The sequence below is a fragment of the Rhodamnia argentea genome, chromosome 5, assembly GCF_020921035.1.
Source record: "Rhodamnia argentea isolate NSW1041297 chromosome 5, ASM2092103v1, whole genome shotgun sequence".
In the NCBI taxonomy this organism is placed as follows: domain Eukaryota; kingdom Viridiplantae; phylum Streptophyta; class Magnoliopsida; order Myrtales; family Myrtaceae; genus Rhodamnia; species Rhodamnia argentea.
This window is the reverse complement of record NC_063154.1, coordinates 15,924,442-15,946,241: the sequence shown is the minus strand read 5'-3', so window position 1 is coordinate 15,946,241 and position 21,800 is coordinate 15,924,442. Positions and strand designations below refer to the sequence as shown.

The window sequence follows — 21,800 nt, the reverse complement described above, 5'->3', positions numbered from 1 at the left end:
GTAGCTCACCAATCTTGAAGCATATGGACACAAGGAGACAATTTCCCTGCATTGATTATCAAGTTTGTAAAATAAGACACAACTCCACCAGAGAATGAGCACCAATGCATGTTGACAAAGAACCAGTTACATGGAAGCTAGTATGAGCGCACTGGCAAGCCCTACATGCGTATTCTCTCGATGAACGACTCCATGGAAATATCATAGAAGAATGTGCAGAATCAAAAAACGAGCGGTTACATAGAAAAGAATGATTTGTTTTCCCCAAAAAACTATAGAGAGCAGAAATATGACCCGGACATCGATATCCTCGTCTTCAATTCTGCCATTGATGCTGAGTAGGTCTTCACATATGATCGATATAATGATGCCGAATGGCTTCCCAAGTACTCACAAACAGTTTACTTAAAAATATCAGTGCAATATTTTTCTGCAGAGAAGAACTTGATAGAGGCCATTCTTTGAAAAAGCCGAGTGAACATAGAATGAGGAGGCCTAATAAATCAAAAGCTGCAACACCAAATTCACGATTAATCTGAGTCCATGTCCTGGGAAGGATGATTATCAGGAGGATTTGTCGTTCTAAAATCATTGACAGCTTTGTCGAATGTGCCCCTTATGTGTTGACACATCAGCATCAGATCTTGGCATGAATCTTTCAATACCTCTCTTGCTGGCTCACCTGGGAAACACCACGTAAAAGATTCAAACAGAGTAGAATACATGAAAAGCCACTCTGGAGATCACCAGAGAAGAAAATGCTGGATGACCAACAGCTCCATTGGTTACACAAGGTGGGGGAAGATGGATGCAAGACACAAAAGCCAGGCCAAATGCCTCGGAAAAGGAGGCCTCTACTAACCAGGGCAATCCTCTCCAATGTTCTGTGGAGGAAGTTTCGTGGCATTAAGGTGCAAAGTTAAAACAGAGAATTGGTACAATTTTGAATGACTTAACAGTGCTGGATATGGCAGCATGTATTTTAGATTCCCTGATGTGCTGTGCGGATTGCATGGGCTAGTCAAGCATTGTTTGACAAAATCCAGCAACACTTTATCTTTATTTCCTGGTCTACCCATCTATAAAAGAAATAGATAACCAACTACAGTTTCATACTATAACATGATGTTTAGAAGCAAAGCAAAGCATCCTAAGTACATCAAATCTCTTAGGCTTGACATTGATGAGAACATATAATACCTGTCGTTTGAACTCTAATATTAACCCGGGCTTCCGAAGGATGAGGAATGCTATAACCACAAAATATTACCCGTGGACTGCAGAATAGACACAACATGCATTAAAACTATATGAAATCTAAACTTACCAGAAACAGACAAACTATGCAAAATAGCAAGAATAGAATATGTGGAGAAGATTGAAGTATACTAGAAGATCCTGCTAACTTCTATACCAAGGAGAAAAAGGAAATATAAGAGAAAATGTTCCAGTAAGTAGTTCATCAAAACTTTTTTCCAGATTATCACTCTCCAAGATGAGTAAATCTAGCTTCATTCACTGGTTTCACCCAACGAAAAGCGAAAGTAAGAGGTAACCTTGATTTTGAGTGAAACAAAAAACATTCAGTAAGTGATAGTTGATAGGTGAAAATTCGTACATATAACTATCCAGTTAAAATTCTTCATTTTCGTAAGTTTACTGCTGAATAGCATCCCTGTTCCTGATGTTTAACACTTATATGCCGATATCGACCAAAACAATTAAGGGATAGATGATCCAACTATGTAAAGATCTGACAAATAGCACCAAATACAGTAATGTAGTACTGACTCTTGATTCAAGGTAAATCTGAGGGCATTTGCAAGTGTATGATCCTCCTCAGCTAGAGAAAATGTGGCATTCCGTTGATCTCCGAAGGATGCGTGTTCCATCACTACAGTACAAGCAGGATATCACAAAATGTTGAGAAAAAAAATCACTAACCATACAGAGAGAGAGAGAGAGAGAGAGAGAGAGAGAGAGAGAGAGCGAGAGAGTTATTCTATAATTTATGGTTAGCTTCATATAAAGATTTTTTTTTTTTTGGTAAAAGTAAGATATGTATTAGCTTCATATAAAGATTCATCTCTACAATTCAGAAGAAAAATACTACTTTCCTCAAGACAACAATTCTTGGAAGGCATAATTTTTAACAAAGTTAATATCCTTCAATAGTCAACAAACATAAGTCGTAGAGCTTAAATTCAGCGACAAACTCAATTACAATGATCGATTTGTTTCACTCACTCTTCTGTAAAAACTTATCTCACAAGACCACACTCAACTTATCAGAAAGACACAACTCGCCGCACTTGACCCACTCGGCAATCAAAGCACTCACTTATCTCCCTTCCACACGCTTCCACCTGCTGCAAACCACACTCACCCCACTCACCCGTACACTTAACTCTCACTTCCGCAAAGGATCAATAGGGGAGACAGAAAGAGAGCTTTAGACAGATACCGCCATAAGTTTGAGGGGTGTTTATCATTTAACATGAAGTGACTCACAATCTTTTACCAATTAAAAATGAATCTCGAATACGAAGACAAGAAGAATCGAATTTAACCACAAAAAAAAAAAAAAAAAAAAAAAAAAAAACGTACATCCAACTCATTCCTAATTCACATTCCTGACCACCCAAACAGAAGGAAAAAACAGAACGGCAGGATAGGATCACCTTCACAAATTAGGTCAGGCCGGTCGATTTTTCACAAATTAAGTCAACAACCGAGATTCGAGTAATCAGCCGCGTGAACAAGGGAAAGATAAGATTTTTGCAAACGGACGGCAATTCGCCGAGAAATAGACTATCCCGGAGAGCCAAACGGAAATGCTTGAGAGGACTGGGGAGCTGAACAGGGAGAAAGAGTCGGCAACCTAGCAAGAGAGAGAGTGAAAGAGAGACAAGTAGAGACGGGAAGCGACCTGAAGAGTGACAAACTGCCGACGGCGACGGAGCTTCCCGTTGAGGCGGCGGAACCTTGAAGAGACGACGGCGAGCACGGCACGGATGGGGGCGGCGGACGGCGGCTGCGCGGGAGAAAGGGAGGGGAGAGCACCAAGCGCGAGAGCGAAGAGGAGGGCGAGCGTAAACAGATTACTCCAATGTATGGTACCAAAATAATTATATTAAAAAAGGAATTATGTTATATTTCTATTAATTTATGAGATATTAGAAGATTATTATAATTACGAACATCAATAACAATATGAAAATATTCGACATACTTTATAGTTAATTGACTAATGAAAATCTTATGAAATAAGTTAATGTGGTGTATGATCCCCATACCTTAAGTGCGTTTGTTTTGTCCTGATTTAAGTTAAAAATATATATTTTTTTTACCGGAGAAAGTTTCAAAATGTTATATAAATCTGAAAAAATCGTGAAAGACATGCCAATTTACGTAGAAGATTTCGAGCATTTTTCGTTAAAAATGTCTAAATAGGTGTGACGTAAAATTTGAAAAAACAAAAAAAAAGGGTAACAAGTAAACAATAATTTTTAATGAATAGAAAAAGGTTTTTCAAATGCGCTAATTTCTTGGGGCGCTAGTCCGATTTTCGATTGCATAAAATTGAGATAAGTGATTTTCGATTCAGTTCATGATTTCAAGGGAAAATCGGGCTGTTCAGACAGGGTCTGTTTTTTTAATTATTTTTTATTTTGAATATAAATCTAATAAATCATCGATTATTATTTTACATATTAAATGCAAATATAATTTCACTAACCGATCAGCTCTCGACGCAATCACTTCGCATCATCGGTGATGTGTATATACGACTCAAAAGGTCCGAGATTGACGTGCAGACGGTTGGGAAAGCCTGTTCTGCTCCAGTGAGAAGGTGGTTGAGCCACTTGTATGCGATCTTGAACTAATGGGGGCGAATGCCCATCGATTTCGTCGCTTGTTGTCTCGACGGCTTCTCTCATGACCAGTAGAACATCGCCTCTCAGACCGCTCTCGTTGCGGTTCGCAGCGGTTCCCTCGTTGCTCCGCCGTGTGGCACTGTGCACCAGAGGCTGATCGAGTTGCTGATTGCTACGATGGGTTAGCTCTCTCTGATAACCCATCACCCTCTTTTGCACCCAAGAAGAATCCTTGCATCAGTAGTGGACAATAGTGGCCGAAAATGGTGTTGGGTCTTGCCAGATTGCTTCGCAAAGAAGAGTCATTCGGATGTTCCGAGGATGTAGCTGTGTGAACGTGGAGGGATCGCTGCCGGAGTTCGCAGTTGATCGAACAATGTGTTCGTAATAGGGAAATGAAACCGCATGAAGAGTGAAGTCCTAGTCATTTTGATGATCTGGCTGGGACGCTTGGAGTCCTAGAGTCTTAGATGAAGACTCCTCAAAGGATAAGGAATGATGAAATCAATCCAATCAGGACATAAAAAGCGAAGCTTGTATTTGTTATTGCCATGGAATGAGCTGTGCACATGTTGCTCGAAATAAGCCAGATTTAGAGGAAGCTTAGTTGATTAGATGCTGTGTTTATTTGTTCTGTGTCCTACGTCTGCACACTGTGTTTCGTCCTATCCATTGCACGACGACACAAGGAATGTTGAGAATTGTTGTGCTGGCTTGGATTTTCCATTTTAAGCAGTTTTTCTCATGTGCTTATTGGCTGTGCGAGGCTGCTTGGTTGTGTACATGTGGCTGCAAATTTATCTGAGGTAGTGCGTACTTTGTCACTAAAGGAAGCTGAATGAGCTATGATTCATGCTTCTTTCCGTATCTCTTCATTCATTGGGTTTATATGTCACAGCAATAGAGAGGTGCATCGTCTTGGACCCTTTCTCGTACATATAATGTGTGCATTTTGAACTATCATCTGCAACAGTTCGCAAGTTTTTAAATTGTTCAGAAGCTGTAGAAGTTACACTTCTTGAAGAAAAGCAGTGATCAAGACTATGATTAGAGCAGAATTGGCAGTACAAACCTTTTAACAGAAGTCAGTAGAATGAAGAGGACAACTTAGCTCACAATGGTGAATAACTTTTGGCAGGTTGTCTTGCTTTTGTTGTTTATTGAAATGTTTTCATTTACAGAGATGCAAAACAGTTCTGAGTTTTAGACATGACATACCATAGCTTGAGGTCATTCTGCTGGATTTACTAGTTTGTTGTGCGAAGAGAACTCAACACTTGTGGAAGCTTGAGCTTTTTAACTGTCTGCTAGCTTTTGACGCAATACAGTTGATACCATCCACAGTCCGAACTTGTGCTAATGCAGTTGCAATCTGGTTCACAGTGCTTAATCAGATCTGTTGTGAGAAAGAATTGGCCTTGATTGAAAATATGTTCTTCAAAATAATTGAGTTGGAAATGTACCCCAGATTGGTTGCTTCTAGAGGGGCATCTTTACTCTGAAGCCGTGGCTGGCTCTGCTGGAGGTTTGAAGGGGCAAACAAGTCATGCACTATGGTCGTAGTTGATGGTTCATGGGAATATTGGTTAGCTTGATTCACATCCCCTGCTTGATAAACCTATGGATTAGGAAATTTGTCAGTAAAATAAAAGATGAGTAATTGATTGATTCTGGTTTCTATAGATGTAACAGATGCACTTGTCATCTGATCTATTACCTTCTTTTTCAATGCTTTATTTTCCTGAAGGAAGAGACTAATCTTCTTTTGCAGCTCTATGTTTTCCTGATGCATCACCTTCCCCTGTAATGAATTAATCATTGTGAGTCACTTGATAGTTGATAACTGTACTATTGGGATGAAGTCGCCAGGTCTCTGAAAACCTTTATGTTCAGCTCTTTTATCTCGCCAGAGAAAATTTGCTCCTGTAGAGAAACAATTACCAGAGTTATTCCTTGCATATGTTGAGCAAGTGGTGTGTCTTTTCCTGGATTTGGTAGTAATACAGAAACAATGTTTGACAGTTCAAGGCAGATATTCGGCTAGTACCTTTTTGGTACGGATGCCCTTTAGGCTCATCTCCAGTTGGTTTTCCAGATTTTGCAGATCTTTGGCACTGAGGCCAGAAAGTTGTTCTCCCGTCAATTGCCTGTGTGATTCAGATTGGAGAGAAAATATCATCCTTACACTCTAGAACTTATCAATTTCCTGTCACATTTTGAAGACCTTGTCTCTAGATACTTGACATTCTGATAGCATATCTTATCAAGAGACATCCAACACCCTTTCCAATCATATAGTTAAGTGAATGAACATTCTCCTAATGTATAATTTGCCGCATTTTTAAATCTAGAAGCTGTCGTGACGAGTTGCTTTAGCAATTTTGAAAGACTTTACTGATTATATCATTGAAATTAGTCTATTTTAAAATCTTGGACATAGTCTAGCATCCCAAGATTGTGCAAACTCGAGGAAGCCTTCTGGATTTCTTTTTGCTGGCAGCTCCGCCAACATAAACAAGACATCTCCACCAACATAACCAAGAAAGTAAACTTCAAATATGATAGTTTCTGGATTTCTTTGTCCTAGCAGCTCATAAAAAATAACTAGAAGTATACCCCTAAAGTGATAGTTTCAGAATCTATCCCTGAATTTATTGTCCCATCTGCCAATAAAAAACTTGTTGGGCTTACTCCACTCACACGTTCTTTGTGGACTAAGAAGATCTATTTGGTCGCAACAAATAATACTTTATGCTACTTCTGCCTGGGCATTAGTAGCTCTCTTGAAAATTTGCATATCAAGTAGATAGAATATGCTTGGCTGAGGATTATGCTTATTGATTATGAGAGAAGTTGTTGTCTTCTTTGGTTATGACGTGATAACTGTGTAGCACTATCTTCCATAGGTTTCATCTGCTCTACACAAGTATTCTCAATGCACATGATTGAGAAGATGACATACATATCCTGTTTTCTCTTTGGACGTGGATAAGCTGTGGATGTCTTTTCCTTGACTCGACATCATATAGGGCTAAACCTTTTGTTACAAGCAACAGACAAGTTTTTTGCACCAAGTGGAATTAATTGTATGAATCTTTGAAACCATGGTATTTTGTACTTTGTAATCTGATTCTTAATATTCCTCTACAAGATGATAATTGTAAGAGATCCTAACAGTTGGAACAGAAATTTTAATTCAGGTAAGCATGCTAAATATCATTTAGTGAGATAATTGGAAGATTCCCAATACTTTTGGAAGTCCACATCTATATCATTCACGTACATTTCTCCAAAAACTCATGACCAAGTGGAAAATTATTGTACCTGTGGCGCTCTTGCAGGTGCTGCAGCTGTTGTCTTAAGCTTGCGACCTCTCTTTGGCAATGCTGGGAACATCAGAGAAGTAGCATGACAGAATACTCAATGAATGGGGAGGCATTACCGTGGTGCATGTTTTACAATGAGGAAGTTCTCAAATCGTTGCATGGATTTCAATGGCGATAATGACAGATGAGGACTGATGGAATGGATGATCCTAAGACTGAGTAGACTAGTACAACTGCAAGCAGGGTCTGTAAGGTAAGAACCTGAATATGGTCTTTTTCTAATGGATGCTTAATGGATATTTTACTTACTAGAACATGTTTTGGATATTCAATTAGAGGTGAAGTATTATGTAAGCATACGGAAGTGAGTTTTTCTTCATTGAGTGCTGATTAAATTAACTATAATAGTTTCAACCAATTGCATTGGGGGTTTGATCAGTGAAGCATTTGTAGCAAGTAGGGTTCCCGAAGCTATTACGCTGGAAAATTGTGCAACCATGAGGATAGAAGTTGGAATACACTAGCTGTTGATCATGTTGTAGCTTATTATATGTGTTGCAATGTTTCAAAAACCTGTCAACAATGTCGCATGGTCAAATGTTTGAAAGCTCAAACTGCATAATGTTTCATAGTGCTATGCACATGCACCTTGCTGGTGCAACCTGAGAGTGCACTCGCAGTGCGCTCATCCACATGGATTTTGCTCCTAGAAATGCACTCATGAACCAGTCCGCTTGCTTATGTATCTAATCATTCTGTTCTTGAATTAGCCCATGCACAGCATTTTGCATCATCTCGAATGAAGCAGCATGTGCCTTGCTCAACCAACCATTAGACAGCCCATATTTGCCTGCTCACAACCCTTTTGAAGTGCACATGGCCTTCCCCAATACTTGAACACTCCAAGTCCCACATAGAGTAGGAGAGGGATGCTGAGTGCTTGATATATAAGTAGTCGCCGACTCCCCTAGGTCACCGCCATCTTGAGTTCTCCTTTTGGGGCTTAGCTCACATGGTTTGGGCCAGGTTGTAACAAATGATATTAAAATAATGCAAAAGTGCAGGATTGATCCTATTTCCGTGTTATGGCGTTTTGGGCTTACTGTATTGAACCCTATGGGCAACATTGATATTGGCATTATTGCTACACGTGGAGAAGGAGATTGCAAGACCACAGGTCCTAAGACAGAGTGAGAGCAGGATCGCATGGATACATAGTTAGCAGCCTACTCCTGTGGTCACCAAAGATTTGAGCAACTCTTTCAAGGATTAGATTCATGTGGTTCCAGCTGAATTGTTACAAATAGCACGTGCATTAGGGGACTTCTGCACCATCGGCTTGCTGTGCCCATACACATGCTTTAATCTGTTCAGCACATCTCTGCCTGCCCATGAGTAAGGTAGCCCAGCATTCTCTTTTGCACCAATTAATCATTGCCTTCGCAATGCTTCAATATTGGACAACCTGTCTGTTTGCCAATCTCATGTCCTTAGACTTGCAGAACATGCTCTAGCAGCAATGCCTTGCTCTTAAGCATGTCCCAACTCATGTCATAGCATGGTTCATTTAATGAACTAACTCCAGTTGCCATGTGGTCCGAACCCAAGCCCCCAAAAGGATTATTTAGAAGGTGGCCGTTGGAGGTGGCTCATTTCCTTAAGAATCAAGCAATAAGTCCTCTTCCATCAGTTGTGAGATCAGAGCGTCACAAACTTTCCTAGTTATAACACCATTTTCCTTGTCAATGTCGGCTATTTAACCATACACCACAATAACATATAGGATTCTACAAGTGGCCTGTAGGTTCAAGAGGTGACTCCTAACATGTGATTCTTTGTTCCAAACAGGTTCTAGAGGTGGCTCTTATGGTTTAGCACTGTCTTACATGCTCCTTAAGTCCACACACTACCTGCAAGTGTGTTGCTTGAGACCATTTTATAATGAGCCAGTTGTTTACTTGGATCAAGCTCCCAAAACAAGTACTCAAGTAGCGGTCTTTGGGGTTGTCTAAAACAAAGCCATAAGTCTTCTCCCATCCTCTGTGAGAATGTAGCATTATGGTTCAAGGACCCAACTCCCGTACCAACATTTGTACCACATGCTCATATGTCTAATTTATAGTATATAGATGAATATATTGGAAGAAAGGTGAGCATGACATCAACGAAGGTAAAATGAGGAAAGCTCATTTGAGGTTATCTGGAAATGTGAGACATTGGCCTTCGGATCAATGACCACACTAAGTGGGTGAAGACCTAGTTTTTGTCGTTGTTGCTTGTTCCCAGTTCTCCACTTTTACAAAGGGATAATGACAATGCAAGTATTTGAACTTTTGTCTCTTTTACAATTGAGTGCTTGAACTTTTTCTTTGTTCAATCATGTACCTCAAATTTTCAGATGTGGGTCGATTTGAACCTCCTTTAAAAAATGGTCGTGATATGTATTTTTATTGATGTGGCTCGTTTACTGTTGAATTATTATCCCACATCGATTGACAACGAGTTTTAAATGCGCTTTATATTCATGTGGCCTCTCTTCACCTGTTAGCTTAAGCTTTTGGATTGGACTTTCTAATACGGTATAAGAGCCATTGCTATCCTTTCGCGAACATGCATGGTCAAAATTCCATGTGAATGTGCATATGACTGTGCGTAGTTAATATTTCACGTGCTGCTCGTAGTCCGGTTGCACGTAAGAGGGGGTAAGTCTTCTCCCACTTAAATGCTCTTTATATTCATGTAGTCTCCCTCAGCCTATCGGTTTAAGCTTTTGGGTTAGACTTTCTAACATTTACCTAGCAAAACTTAAGCCCAATTGGTACCTGCTCAATTGTGCCATTTCCATTTAGGTGTTGGGTGATGAGGAGAGAGAGAGTACTGACATGGATGATCTTGGCCATTTAGTATGACTATTGACTTGATATCATTTGAAGAGGCAACATCATACCCTAGTGCAGACAATTAATGGCTATTTATCAGCATTATTGTCCAATTTGGCATTTTCCGTCCACAATTTTAATGATGGCCTCACATTGATCTACATTTGAGAAGTTAATTTGATTCTCAATCGTAAAACAAGCAACAGTTCAAGTACATGCGAAGTCATTACCCCTTTTATATATGCTGTTGCTTATGTCCTTGGCACTTATTGACCCCAGTTGAATTGCAATCGCAAGATATTGATTGCTTCAGCTGCCTCACAATGACCTGATAATCCTCTCACTTGCCTTTCCATTAGTTTTATGCATGCATAATTTGATTGTAGGAAAGGATAGATGATAAGGTGGGTAAGCTTTTCTTTACTTTAATCTCTGTAGCTCATTGAGAGTGTTGATATTCTCAAACCTGGGATCATTAGCAATATTTTCTCTGACTCTTCACGTATTCCCTGTTTCCAGATGGTTGCTTGAACCCAAAGAATTTTGTTTCTCTTTGAAGAAAGAGAATCATCCTTCAGTCAAATTTTGCTTATCACTTCAACTTGTTGAGCCACGAGAGGCTTCGTTGCATCTTTGGCATACTTTTTTCTGAAACTTCTGACTTGACTCTGCAAATGCAAAGGCAAGGACGTTAGCACTACTTAGCTGGTTGCAAGTGGGATATAACTGTAAAGCGAGTGATCCATCATTGGGTGGTAAGATAGGGATCCCATAAAAACTTCTTTCGAGGAATGGGGATTAGCTACAGCACCCAGTGTATTTCCCCAAGAATGAAGAGCTTTGAATTGTGAGGCCACATACAACGGGTTTCTTCCCCATATCCTTCCTTTGTTCATGAGAAGGTGCTTATTTGTGGTAAATGCTAGATTTTGAGGTGCCGATGCTCCGGAAATTAGAAAAGCAGGGTCATTGTTGGGCATTTGTGTATTTGAAAGCAGTTCTCATTGTCATTGACTTTACGTCATACCTCTGTTATGTAAGTGTTTTCCTTTCTTTCATACCTAGTTGGTCAATAGAGTGATCTAATAAGCTTAAAAACATTTGGAAACTTCATCTGGATTTGTCAAGTTAATAGTATTGAGAAAGACTTGTATATTATTAAGCCCATATTGTTCCAAGTCCGAGGTTCTTAATGAGAGGTTACTCTGTTGGGGAGGTTCTTTGTAGGTTTGATGCCATTTCCCAAAATGTTGCCTTGTCCACTTCCTTGGTTGTTCTTGCAGGTGTCATTCTGTGGTTTGCATCTGAATATGCACACAGGATTTAGCTGAAAATTTTTGGGAACTTCATATAATGGCGGTCTTTCTCAAGAATGAAGAGCTTTGAATTGTAAGGTCACATATAATTTCTTTCTCCCCCATATCCTTCCTTTGTTCATGAGAAGGTGCTTATTTTTTGTAAAATGCTAGACTTACATCACATGAGAGATGTTATTTGAGTGACATGGTACCCTTGGATCATATGAGAGGAGAAGAGCTTGTTTCAATTGCCAGTGCCTTTAATCAATCGGAGCTTTACTTTCAAGCATAAAGCAAAGGCTTGTTTCCATCTCCCAAAGAGTTATCTGCTGGCTCATAGTATATTTGCTTCTTGATGTATAAAGCACCGTCTCTACGACTATTACAGGCAACTGGCCAATGGATACACATTGGCTTCCCTCGCCTAATCTATTGAAGTCCTCCATTACTAGACTTCAGATAAAAGGGTCTTCGACATTCGCTGATGACCCCTGCTACACTGCTCTTGCGGTCTATCTGTTGTGTGTGTTTCTTGTTCATCATCTATGCTTAGACTTTTTGGTTAGATATTAAATCTTGCAGCCATGCATTGTGGAGTTGCCACCATTATGCATGAATTGGTTGATGAAGAACCTGAAGTTTCTTAGCTTGAATAATGACTTTCAAGTGAGTTGATCCAATTCCCTCTTCCACGCAGACAATCAGACTCCCATGTTTATTCGATAGGATCAGGGTTGAAAAAAGTTCTGGTTAGGATCATTAAACAGCAAAAGCAGATTGAGATGTTTGGTAGTATACCATGGTTAAAACATTTTAGACAACAATACCATGATTAGCTTGTGTGGAACTATCAGGACTATTATATTCCCAATACTTGCGACAAGTGTCATTTTTCAGCTGCATTAGTTACTTTGTTCTTCGAACAAAAGCTTTATGCATTTCACAAAATCTCTGTTGCTCTCTATGCAGCTAATCTTTAATTTTAGTGCTAAATCATGTTCACATAAGTGGCAGTTCAAATGATAAAGAGAAACAGTTTGACAGTGAGGTGGAGTATTGTGCAGGTGCAGTTTTACAGCTAGAATACTGAAGTACTAATGGAATGACCAAGTTTCCACAGGATGCTGATGCCATTTTTAGTGTAAAATGAGTCTTTAAGAAAGGGAAAGACATCTGAAGTTTCTGTGCAAACTTCGTAGAAAAAGAGGTGGGTCGTTTCAGATTCTTACCTTGATTTCTGAAGCTGGATTAAATAGTTGGTGGCTTTCCTCCCTTAACTCCTTGTAACGTTCTAGCACCGACTGCATACTGCGAAATTGAAGTTCATCTATACAGATGGACTAATGTATATTCATTGTTATAGTATATATGATAGTTTAGCCAAAACTGGAAAATGAATGCGCAAGCAAGTCGAGGTACATCTGCATAGTGCAAATTGGTAAGTCCCCTCATGTCAAACCCAAAATCTTAGTCGACTTCTGAAATATCTAGTGAAAATTGTTACCATCGTCGGTACCACAAAAAACTCCATACTATGCCCACTGCAACACAAATATCTCAAATTCCTTTTTGTTTTGTCACTAAAAGATTAAAAACCCCAAACTTGTCCATTGTGACACAAAGACCCCGAAGATTTTTTACATTATAAATAATCCCAAACTTATATCGGTGTGACAAATATATCCTGGATGGAACTATAGGGTTTTTGGTGACATAAAAAAATTTGGGGTATTTGTATCACAATGGGTATAATTTGGAGTTTTTGGATGTAGCCATTGAGGTCGGTCACCTCAGGGTATCGTCTGCGCTTTCTGGATACTTAAATTCCAAGAAGATTACCGACAAACATGCAAAGTGGAGTCCATTGATTTTTAAATCGAGGGAATTTAATGTAGGAACAGGTCTGTTGAGCTATCCCTACTGTTAAGTATGTTGAGCACTCGTGTTGTAAGGTTTGAAGAGCTAAAAATTGAGCACCGCATTAATCCTAATTGTCGGAAGAAGCAGCAAATGCAGAAGTTCAAGAGCTAAAAATTGAGCACCACATTGATCCTAATTGTCGCAAGAAGCAGCAATTGCAGAAGTTCTGGCTTCTGGTTGCATGGTGGTCATCTATTTGAAAATAATTCGCTATGTAATGCAGAATGTTCGTTATATGAAAAGATTAGATTGCATGGTGGTCATCTATTTGAAAATAATTCGCTATGTAATGCAGAATGTTCTTTATATGAAAAGATTAGTAGAGAATCGTAAGAGGACATTTTAAAAAATGGATAAGTATACTGGAGGTCTTAAATCTTGTCATAACAATGCATTTGAGTCATAAAACTTTCAAAGGGTGTAATTAAGTCTTCAAACTTGTCGAGTTGGTTCAATCAAATCCTTTCATTAACTCCGTCCAACATGACAAACGGAAAGTGGTGACAAATTCTAACATTTTATTACACTAGTTTGAAAAGTTTTAAGACTTAATTGTATCAACTTAATAAATTTTAGGACTTAATTATACTTTTTGAAAGTTTTAGGACTCAATTATACTTTCGCGACAAGTTTTAGGACTTGATTGCACTTTTTGAAAGTTTTAAGATTTAATTACACTTTCTATGACAAGTTTTAGGGCTTTCAGTGTACTTTATCCCTTTAAAAAACATGCTTAGACGGAAATGGCCTAACGGAAGCTCCGGTGATATGACAGGATATCTTATTGGGAAATACCTTGAAGAGTTGGGATATTGTCATTCCTCGGGCATAACTTGTCCATAAAGAAGGGATGAATGGAAGCATAAAGAAGACCATCTGCAGCATATGTATAGGTTGAATCCTCAACATTTGCTCGACCTTGTTCCATTTTCACAAAGAGGGTAGAATAAGCGATGCTGATGAGGCTTTTGCAGAACATATTCAAAGGGTTTACGAGGAGATAACAGCAGAGTTGAAGTCCCAGAACGAAGCATATTGGATGAAAGGTTTTCTCAGGAGGACTTGGTACACGTTCATTCGAAGCGTGAGAGGTTTACCTTAGGGCGATCATGACGAACTTAAGTCAATGGAGTTCGGACCTTCTAAAGTGTCTAAGAAAATCTTACTCATTTCGAAGAGCTACTGTTCGAGTTACGGATTAGTCCTACCTGCAATGTTTCTGACTACACAAAGTGTCCAAGAAAATCTTACTCATTTCGAAGAGCATATTTTTTAGGTCTTTTGAGTCACTTTCTCCTTGGTTTTTCTCTGAATCCCAGAATATGAAAAATGCTCCTTGTACATGACAGACTATCACCAGATCTAATTTTCCACTGGCAGGAGAGAAAGAAACCATGTATTTCAATATTTCCAAGCCCTTTATTTTGCCTCCCAGTTATCAGTTTCGATGCTTCGATATCAAGGCATATCTAGCTTATGCATAGGTGGAATGTCCTTACATTTGAATATTGAACCAAACCTTATTGAATAGTCTGAGTTTTTTTATTAGTCGGCAGCAATGTAAATAGCAAAAGAGGTTACTACCTTCATTTCATTTTTCAAATGGATTAGTATTATACTAAAACTTATTTCGAAAGTGCAATCGAGCGTTAAAACTTTCAAAAAGTACAATCAAGTCCTAAAACTTATCAAGTTGGTGCAATCAAATCTTAAAATTAGTCAAGTTAGTGCAATTAAATCTTAAGATTTGCTTACGTTTTTCGTTTGTCAAGTTGGACGGAGTTAATGAAAGAACTTGATTGCAATTTTTGAAAGTTTTAAGACTCCAGGTAGGCTTATACGTTTTTCAAATTTAGCCCCACATTCCAAACTGATTAAAATAAAGTTTCATTTTTGAGATGACATCAAACCCATCAATCCCACAAGTAAACTCCCTCTATCCAAAATATGATTTGGTTACGGTTTTTTACCCTTTCAGCATTTTATATTGTCAGCTTTGGCACTAGGGCAATGTTTTCATGAAAAGAAAATCTAGTTTTGACATCTTTCTTCATATAAAAAAAATCAAAATAAACATTTTTAACATATGAAAATGGCCGATATCACGGCCGACACATCTTCTCCCTTGAATTTGCGTCTTTTACTTCACCTTTTCTGTTTGTTGAAACACGATGTTTCCATTGAAAGTCTAGCTGTGCTTGTATAGCACGTTTCTAGATGCATTTCTGTTTCAGTGTAACGAAACGCTATGGTATGATGCATCTTAATTTTCGCATGGAATCATATTAATTACATATCCACCGGACATTGCTAGCACAAAACACTAACACCATGTGAATCTGTGAAGTTGTGTAGGAAATGGCACCGACGAGTTTGTAATAACATTTCAATTTGCTCGGAATTGGTTGTTTTGTGCAAGAATTTCTTCTGTTCATGGTAATTTTCACTTGTGATAATACCGACACTGACATGGGGAGATAAATGTTAGATGAATATGTGCATAACTACTTACCAGTTTTCACCACCACTTCTACCATATTTTGAGTTCACCTACTATTAATGTTGATTTGCTTTTAAATAAACTTTATTTTACTCGTGGAAGTATCATGGAGGGGTTTTTATCATTGCTTATATACTATATTAGACTCAAATGTGAATTTTCCGGAGTGGACACCAAAACTGAAGATTGAGCTTGGTTTTATGCAGAGTATGGATTCTTGTATAATTAAGGGAGTATCATACTTTCTATGTGAATTTTAGGGTTTCGACTTCCCAGAGAGTCTCTGTTTAGAATAAACCTGGAGGTATTCGAAGAGAAACAAAAACTAAGTCAGTGTTATATATATTGGCAGTATAATTTGCTTTCAATGTGTATTCATGTTTTGCTGGGGATTGATTCTGAGCATGTACTTGCAATATATTTTGGTTGTCTTCGCGAGAAATTAATTTTGAAGGGTATGGTATCTTGTAAATTTTGATTAAATTCAACTGAAAGGAGCCAATTTTAACCTAAAACAATGTCTAGGCCATATCTACGATTGCTTCTTAAGTCGTAACTCTCATTAGAGCAGCCAACATGAAGATACTAAGACAACTTTAGGTTAACTGAATCAAATACGGGAAACAAACAAACGAATAAGTGAGCAATGTAAGGGTCATGACATCAGAAGGCCCCTCCAACTTTGGCTAGTACATATGCTCATCAACAATGTTGTTCATCACAAAACGTTTTGGGATTCCCCATTGCCAAAACCTCAAGAAGTCAAAACCCACAACATGATGTTGCAAAAGAACTGAAGCCACCAGAAACTAGTCAATGAAAAATGTCGAGCACAGCAGAGAGGAGATTTGACTTTGAGGGAAGGAAAGATGAGGAAGAGATCTAACCTAGAGCTCGCGAAATCGTAAAGCTTTCCGGTGCAAGAGAAGACGATGATCCCCACCTCGGCATCACAGAGTATGGAAAGCTCGCTTGCCTTCTTGAGCAACCCTTTTCTTCTCTTAGAGAAAGTGACTTGCCTGCTCGTGGAGTCGTCGATTCTCCTTATCGCAATCTTTCCTCTTCCCATCTCTCACCAACTTTCCCTTCAAAACTTAGGGTTTCTCGCCTTTTTTATCGGTCGGATATACGATTAAGCTCTCTCGTGAAACCACACATCAAGAAACTTCACGTACTCCGCCTCTAGAACAAGGGAAACGAAAGTTATGATTCTAGCTCAAGAAAATGAGAATTCGCATATCTATTTGAAAAAAATGAATATATGAAAATAATAGATGCCAAAGAAGTTTGAAATAGTTAAAAAGATAAAGAGGAACATAGCAAGAAGAAGAAGAAAGATGACAAGTTTACTTGCTTGAAGCCATGGTTGAATAGAAACAATCTCGATGCTGTTTCTGATCAGAAGGAACTGATGTTCTTTCCCTCTCTATGGCAAGCCAATCCTCGTTTTTAAAAAGGCACAAAGGAAAGGCCGAGCAGATTTGCTTAACCCAATAAAAGGTCCGCTCTATTACCCAGAACATAAAAGATTAGGTCTCTTAACTCACCTGTCGATGCACACTCTCGCGAGTACGATCTTAACCCGCACTCTCCTTCCCAAGACTCCCATTTGTCAATGGCCACTGCCGAGGAAGACTTCGAACAGAGACACAGATCAGATTAGGACAGATGTCGGTCGAGGAAGGAGAGTAGAGCTAGGTTTGTACTCGAGAGAACTGAGAGAAGTGCAAACCTCGTACTTTCAAACAGTCGGCTCGAGATTCTTGAGGGGCAAGTGGACGGCGCCGTTATCGTATCCATAATTGACACGTTTATTTGTGTATATATATACACACACTTTTATTTCGTACATATTGAAATAGAATTAAATTATCTCGAGTAATGCTAATATATCATCACGTATGCAGTTTTAAAAACTTTCTTATTCACAAGAAGGGGACCGATTAACAATAATATCACACACTTATTGCTTGATTGACATTACTTGGGAGAATACTCTTTGTCACCCACTATATTCATTACATAAATGTTTTAGGCATTAAAATTGCCTCAAGGATTAGGCCTAAAAAAAAAGAAAAGAAAAAGAAAAGAAAAGAAATTACCTTAAGAGTGAGATGGCTAATGCGATCCTTTTTCATCCTCCAACTCGGATTACTAGTGATAATAGTCTCTTTCACTCGCATCATAACCTTAAACGTTGTTTCTATATCCGATCATCACCTCGGCGACATCCACTGCCACCATCTCCTCTTTGAGCTTGACATCATCCAAGTCTCCTATGTGGTGGGAGGCGGATGATAGGAAAATTATCAAAATAATGTTAAATCTATTGTGATTGTATCAATTTCATCATACACATTTTGCATCTGTGCCAATTTAGCCCATTTGGTTGGTTGATGCTGACATGGAAAAATTTTAATAATATTTTATTTTTAATATTTTTTTGAATTTTTCATATTTTTAAATTTTTCTATTCTTTATTTTCTTCCTTCTTTCCTTTCTATCTGTCCCTTGCAACCTGGACGGAGCTCGTCGGCCACTAAGTGAGGGGCGTGGACGAGAGCAGCCTCGCAAAGGCTTTGCCAGCCACGGGCGAAGGCGGCCTCGTCCTCGGCTAGTGAGGCCATGGCCGCCTTCACCTGCTACCGCTCCTCGCAATGGGTAGCCATGGGTCGAAGGTTAATTTACCATGGTCAAGCACAAAAACTTTGACACAACGGAAAATATTAATGCAGGATAGATTAGCCTATGTATGCAGTGGGTACTCTCTTTCCATAATAGAGAAGAATTTTTATTAGTAACATACTTGTACATTTACTTAAAATAAATAATACATGTATGCGATTTCTAATAATTCTCCTCCTTTCAATATGGTGGAGCCAATTTAAAAGTGGCGTAGAGGTGAATGGTATTACTTTCATTGGCACTTCCCCATACTGGGATAAGAAACGAATACTCCAAATAAGCTTATTACCCTAACCTCACATATCACTTTTAAACCTCTGATTTTGAGTTAATGTGTAACAATAAATTCGTTGAATTGCACGTGCAGAGGGTGTTTGATGAAAAAGAAAAAAAAAAGTTCTAAATAGGGTGAAGTGGTGTAATGTGGATCGATTAATATTTTTATAGTCGCCATATAACTCGTTGGTTTCAGCTTGTTAATACATATAGGTTCAATTGAAAATGTTTATCGGCTTAGATTTGAGCTTTCTCTTGATAATTTCTCGAGTAAAGATATCAAACTATGCCCCCAATACCCTAAGTCCCTTCTATAGATCCGCCTGAGAGCATGCAATCACTTTCTATGGAATATCTTGGGTAGGAAAAAGAAAAAAACACCTTTCGCATTGAAATCTCTAACTGCTGGAATCTCACATTAGATGAAGTGATTGATGAGTAATTTGACTAAACCCGAATGTTGCTTGAATACTCCTTTCTGATGAGGTTTGGCCTACATGGAACGGACCCAAATTATGCAAATGGTTTTAACAGTAACACTCACGATGACGTCAATGTTATAAGCAGAACAGTTTGAGATACCTATACTCTATTTATTTCATGAAAATTGTGACATCTCCAGAAAATGTTTTCCGAGAAGTCACAACATTTCCTGGTGTTTTGCTAAAGTCACATTGTGATCAAGTTGAAAAATGTTTGCGACATTATTCACTAGTGAAAACAATGATTTGCAGGTAAAAACGACAAAGACGGCCCGTCGTTCCGATGCGCTCACTTTCGCGTGTCTGTCTGCTCAATTCCACATTTTGGTAGGACGAAGCAATTAGCTAGTCTGAAAACAGATATTCATGACATTTTGAAGAGTTGGAGTTTGATTGAGAAGCCTCACCCAACTCAATTTTTTTTTTTTCAAGTGACGTATGATAAATTCTGCCTTGAATAAACATTCGGTGTCTCACTCGCCCAGTTGAATGAGAGAAATTGCAGTTGGAGGTTAGTCTAGTTCTTAACTCGTGAAAGAGTTTCTGGAAAGCAAAGATTTGCGAGAAAAGAATTGGAATGTTGGAAGAAGCTTGCGATTCGAGACACCACATAAATCAATTCTAATGAGGACGATTGGAGAAAGCGGAGAATTTTTTGATTGGTTAATTTCTGAAAGGGTTGGTAATAAAAAAAACAAATGTTAGTAAAAAAGTTACCGATTAGCAACTCTCTTTTACTGTATTCAAATTACCAACTTTTCTTATCTTTTACAACTTTTATTTGTCTTAATTATCCACGCTTTAAATTTACTAGGTTTTTCTTCAATATGAATTAACCAATGTTTATTTGGTGATATACCAACTTTTTTCCAATTAAATTAACAAGGATAATTAACTCAATTTTTTAATTACTCACCAACGTCTATTTATATATATATTTTAAATTATTGTCTTTTGTTATTGTTTACTACCATTATTTTGGTAGTTCTTACAAATGCTTTATTATGAATCTTTATTTGGCAAAAGGACACCAAAAATGTCAAAGTTTAAGTACGGTGCTCACTTTAGTATTAAATTTTTTTTCCGGCTCACTAAAGTGTCAAATCGAAGAAAAATGGATCACTTAATTGTCAATGGTGAGAGACTCCGGCCAAACTAATTTTGTCGCATTTTTCATTAAATTTTTTGTATTACCTGGATTTTTTTTAAAAAAAATTCAATCCATGTGTCAAAATTTTTAAAAAAATCAGTCCACATGGACTTTTAAACTTAAAAATAAGCTATTTTAAAAAAATTGAATTAAATTAAAAAATTAGATAAAACAATTAATTTTTTTAATAAAAAAAATGTGTTTGGACTTGCAACGGTCAAGGCCTACACAGCCCTCGCCACCACCGAACCACCATTGCTGGCAATGGCTTGGGCTCGGTGGCGACGAGGGCTATGCAAAGCCTCGCTGTTACAACCCTTCCCTTTTCTTTTAATTTTTTTATTTTGTTACGTTATTTTTTTATTTTTTATTTTTTACTTTTTAACTTTTAGCATTTTTTTTATTTGCTGATTGGCATCCTCGGGCAAGCCACATAAGATTAGGTTATTAATAAAAAAAAATTCACCTAACATTTTGGCCAAAACTCACTAGAGTTGGCACTCAAATAATCGTTCTTTTTTAAAAATGGCATTGAAGCAATCCAACAAAAAAAAAAATCGTAGTAAAATGAGCTTTCTACACGAACTTTGACACTTCCGGTGTCCTTTTGCCACCTTTATTTGTATGATTTATTGGATTCCTTTCCATAAGGTTACCTAATAGTCTTGTTTTTTTTTTTTTTTTTTTTGGTCGAACTAGTCTTTGTTTAATAAGTCTCATTTTAGTGGGAAATTGTTTGCCTAAGTTTACCAAATCTTTTCTGTTTTTTACCGCATTACTTATCAGCATATTTAGTTTACCAAAAGTTATCAACCTTAGCTAGAGAGATTAGCAACTTTTTTCAATTAAGATACCCACTAATTTTGCATTATCAATTCTTAGTTGAGTCAGTTACTGACATATATTTAGATATTATAACTAAACAACTCCTCTTATCTTTGATCAAAAGAAAATTATCTTAAAGTTTACAACCTTTTTTTTTTATTTTCTTGCCAACACTTTAAATTTACCAATTACAACAAATTATTAACCTTAGTTTTGTTCAAGAAACATCTCGCAAATATTTGATGATTTCTTAACTATAATTGGTATATGTTCTTCCTTGTTATGTGCAAATGTTTATTTAAATGTCCGAGGATCACCTGATATTCATGGTGCAGCCATCAGATGAAGATCGCGTACCATCCGAAGTGTTTTTATGTAAACATCTATTGAGGACTTAAAGATCTTGGTACTGACGATGTTTGTATGGGACACTCAAAGATCAAGTCTCTAGTATTGTTTGTTCTTCAACACAGAAAATGCTCGTTGAAGAAAGGAGAAAATGATTGTTGCTTGGTGGAAATGCACAATGGGAGGACCAAGTAGCACATCAGAAACAGTAAGCTAGCGCCTTTCAGACTATG

The 21,800-nt window shown here is 37.9% G+C and overlaps 2 protein-coding genes and 1 long non-coding RNA gene across 6 annotated transcripts; 1 reads left to right on the top strand and 2 right to left on the bottom strand.

Annotated features, from left to right (window-relative positions):
* Nucleotides 1–87: 87 nt before the first annotated feature.
* On the bottom strand, nucleotides 88–3,032 carry LOC115746635 (DNA-directed RNA polymerases I and III subunit RPAC2). Of its 2 annotated transcripts, none has more exons than XM_048278695.1 (4): nucleotides 2,922–3,032; nucleotides 1,792–1,894; nucleotides 1,201–1,277; nucleotides 88–682 (listed from the first exon to the last, which is right to left on the bottom strand). In XM_048278695.1, the coding sequence occupies exons 2-4, from the start codon at nucleotides 1,890–1,892 to the stop codon at nucleotides 531–533; spliced, it is 330 nt and encodes a 109-aa protein (XP_048134652.1). In that variant the 5' UTR covers nucleotides 1,893–1,894; nucleotides 2,922–3,032; the 3' UTR covers nucleotides 88–530. The 2 variants fall into 2 exon arrangements, with proteins under 2 accessions (XP_048134652.1, XP_048134651.1); XM_048278694.1 differs by having other exon boundaries at nucleotides 173–682; nucleotides 1,792–1,908; nucleotides 2,930–3,029.
* A 2,084-nt stretch (nucleotides 3,033–5,116) lies between these two features.
* Nucleotides 5,117–16,967, bottom strand: LOC115746634 (MADS-box transcription factor 23-like). The gene is made up of 8 exons (XM_048278696.1): nucleotides 16,689–16,967; nucleotides 12,611–12,689; nucleotides 7,203–7,264; nucleotides 5,920–6,025; nucleotides 5,760–5,798; nucleotides 5,596–5,679; nucleotides 5,342–5,496; nucleotides 5,117–5,250 (listed from the first exon to the last, which is right to left on the bottom strand). Exons 1-8 carry the CDS (start codon nucleotides 16,868–16,870, stop codon nucleotides 5,235–5,237), a joined length of 723 nt encoding a protein of 240 aa, XP_048134653.1. The 5' UTR covers nucleotides 16,871–16,967; the 3' UTR covers nucleotides 5,117–5,234.
* LOC125314990 lies at nucleotides 6,405–12,743 on the top strand. Of its 3 annotated transcripts, none has more exons than XR_007198345.1 (3): nucleotides 6,405–7,457; nucleotides 11,367–11,527; nucleotides 12,446–12,743. It is a non-coding gene; the product is annotated as an uncharacterized LOC125314990 (long non-coding RNA). The 3 variants fall into 3 exon arrangements; XR_007198344.1 differs by having other exon boundaries at nucleotides 11,367–11,540; XR_007198343.1 differs by lacking the exon at nucleotides 11,367–11,527.
* Nucleotides 16,968–21,800: the final 4,833 nt, after the last annotated feature.

Coding starts and splice junctions, on each gene's coding strand:
- LOC115746635 (XM_048278695.1), bottom strand. CDS start 1,892: ATGGAACACGCATCCTTCGGAGATCAACGGAATGCCACATTTTCTCTA. Junction 1,278..1,791: donor AGATTTACCTTGAATCAAGA/GTCAGTACTACA, acceptor TCTATTCTGCAG/TCCACGGGTAATATTTTGTG. Junction 683..1,200: donor TATTAGAGTTCAAACGACAG/GTATTATATGTT, acceptor GGTGTTTCCCAG/GTGAGCCAGCAAGAGAGGTA.
- LOC115746634 (XM_048278696.1), bottom strand. CDS start 16,870: ATGGGAAGAGGAAAGATTGCGATAAGGAGAATCGACGACTCCACGAGC. Junction 7,265..12,610: donor ATCCAGCTTCAGAAATCAAG/GTAAGAATCTGA, acceptor TGATGTTCCCAG/CATTGCCAAAGAGAGGTCGC. Junction 6,026..7,202: donor CACCTGCAAGAGCGCCACAG/GTACAATAATTT, acceptor TGAATCACACAG/GCAATTGACGGGAGAACAAC.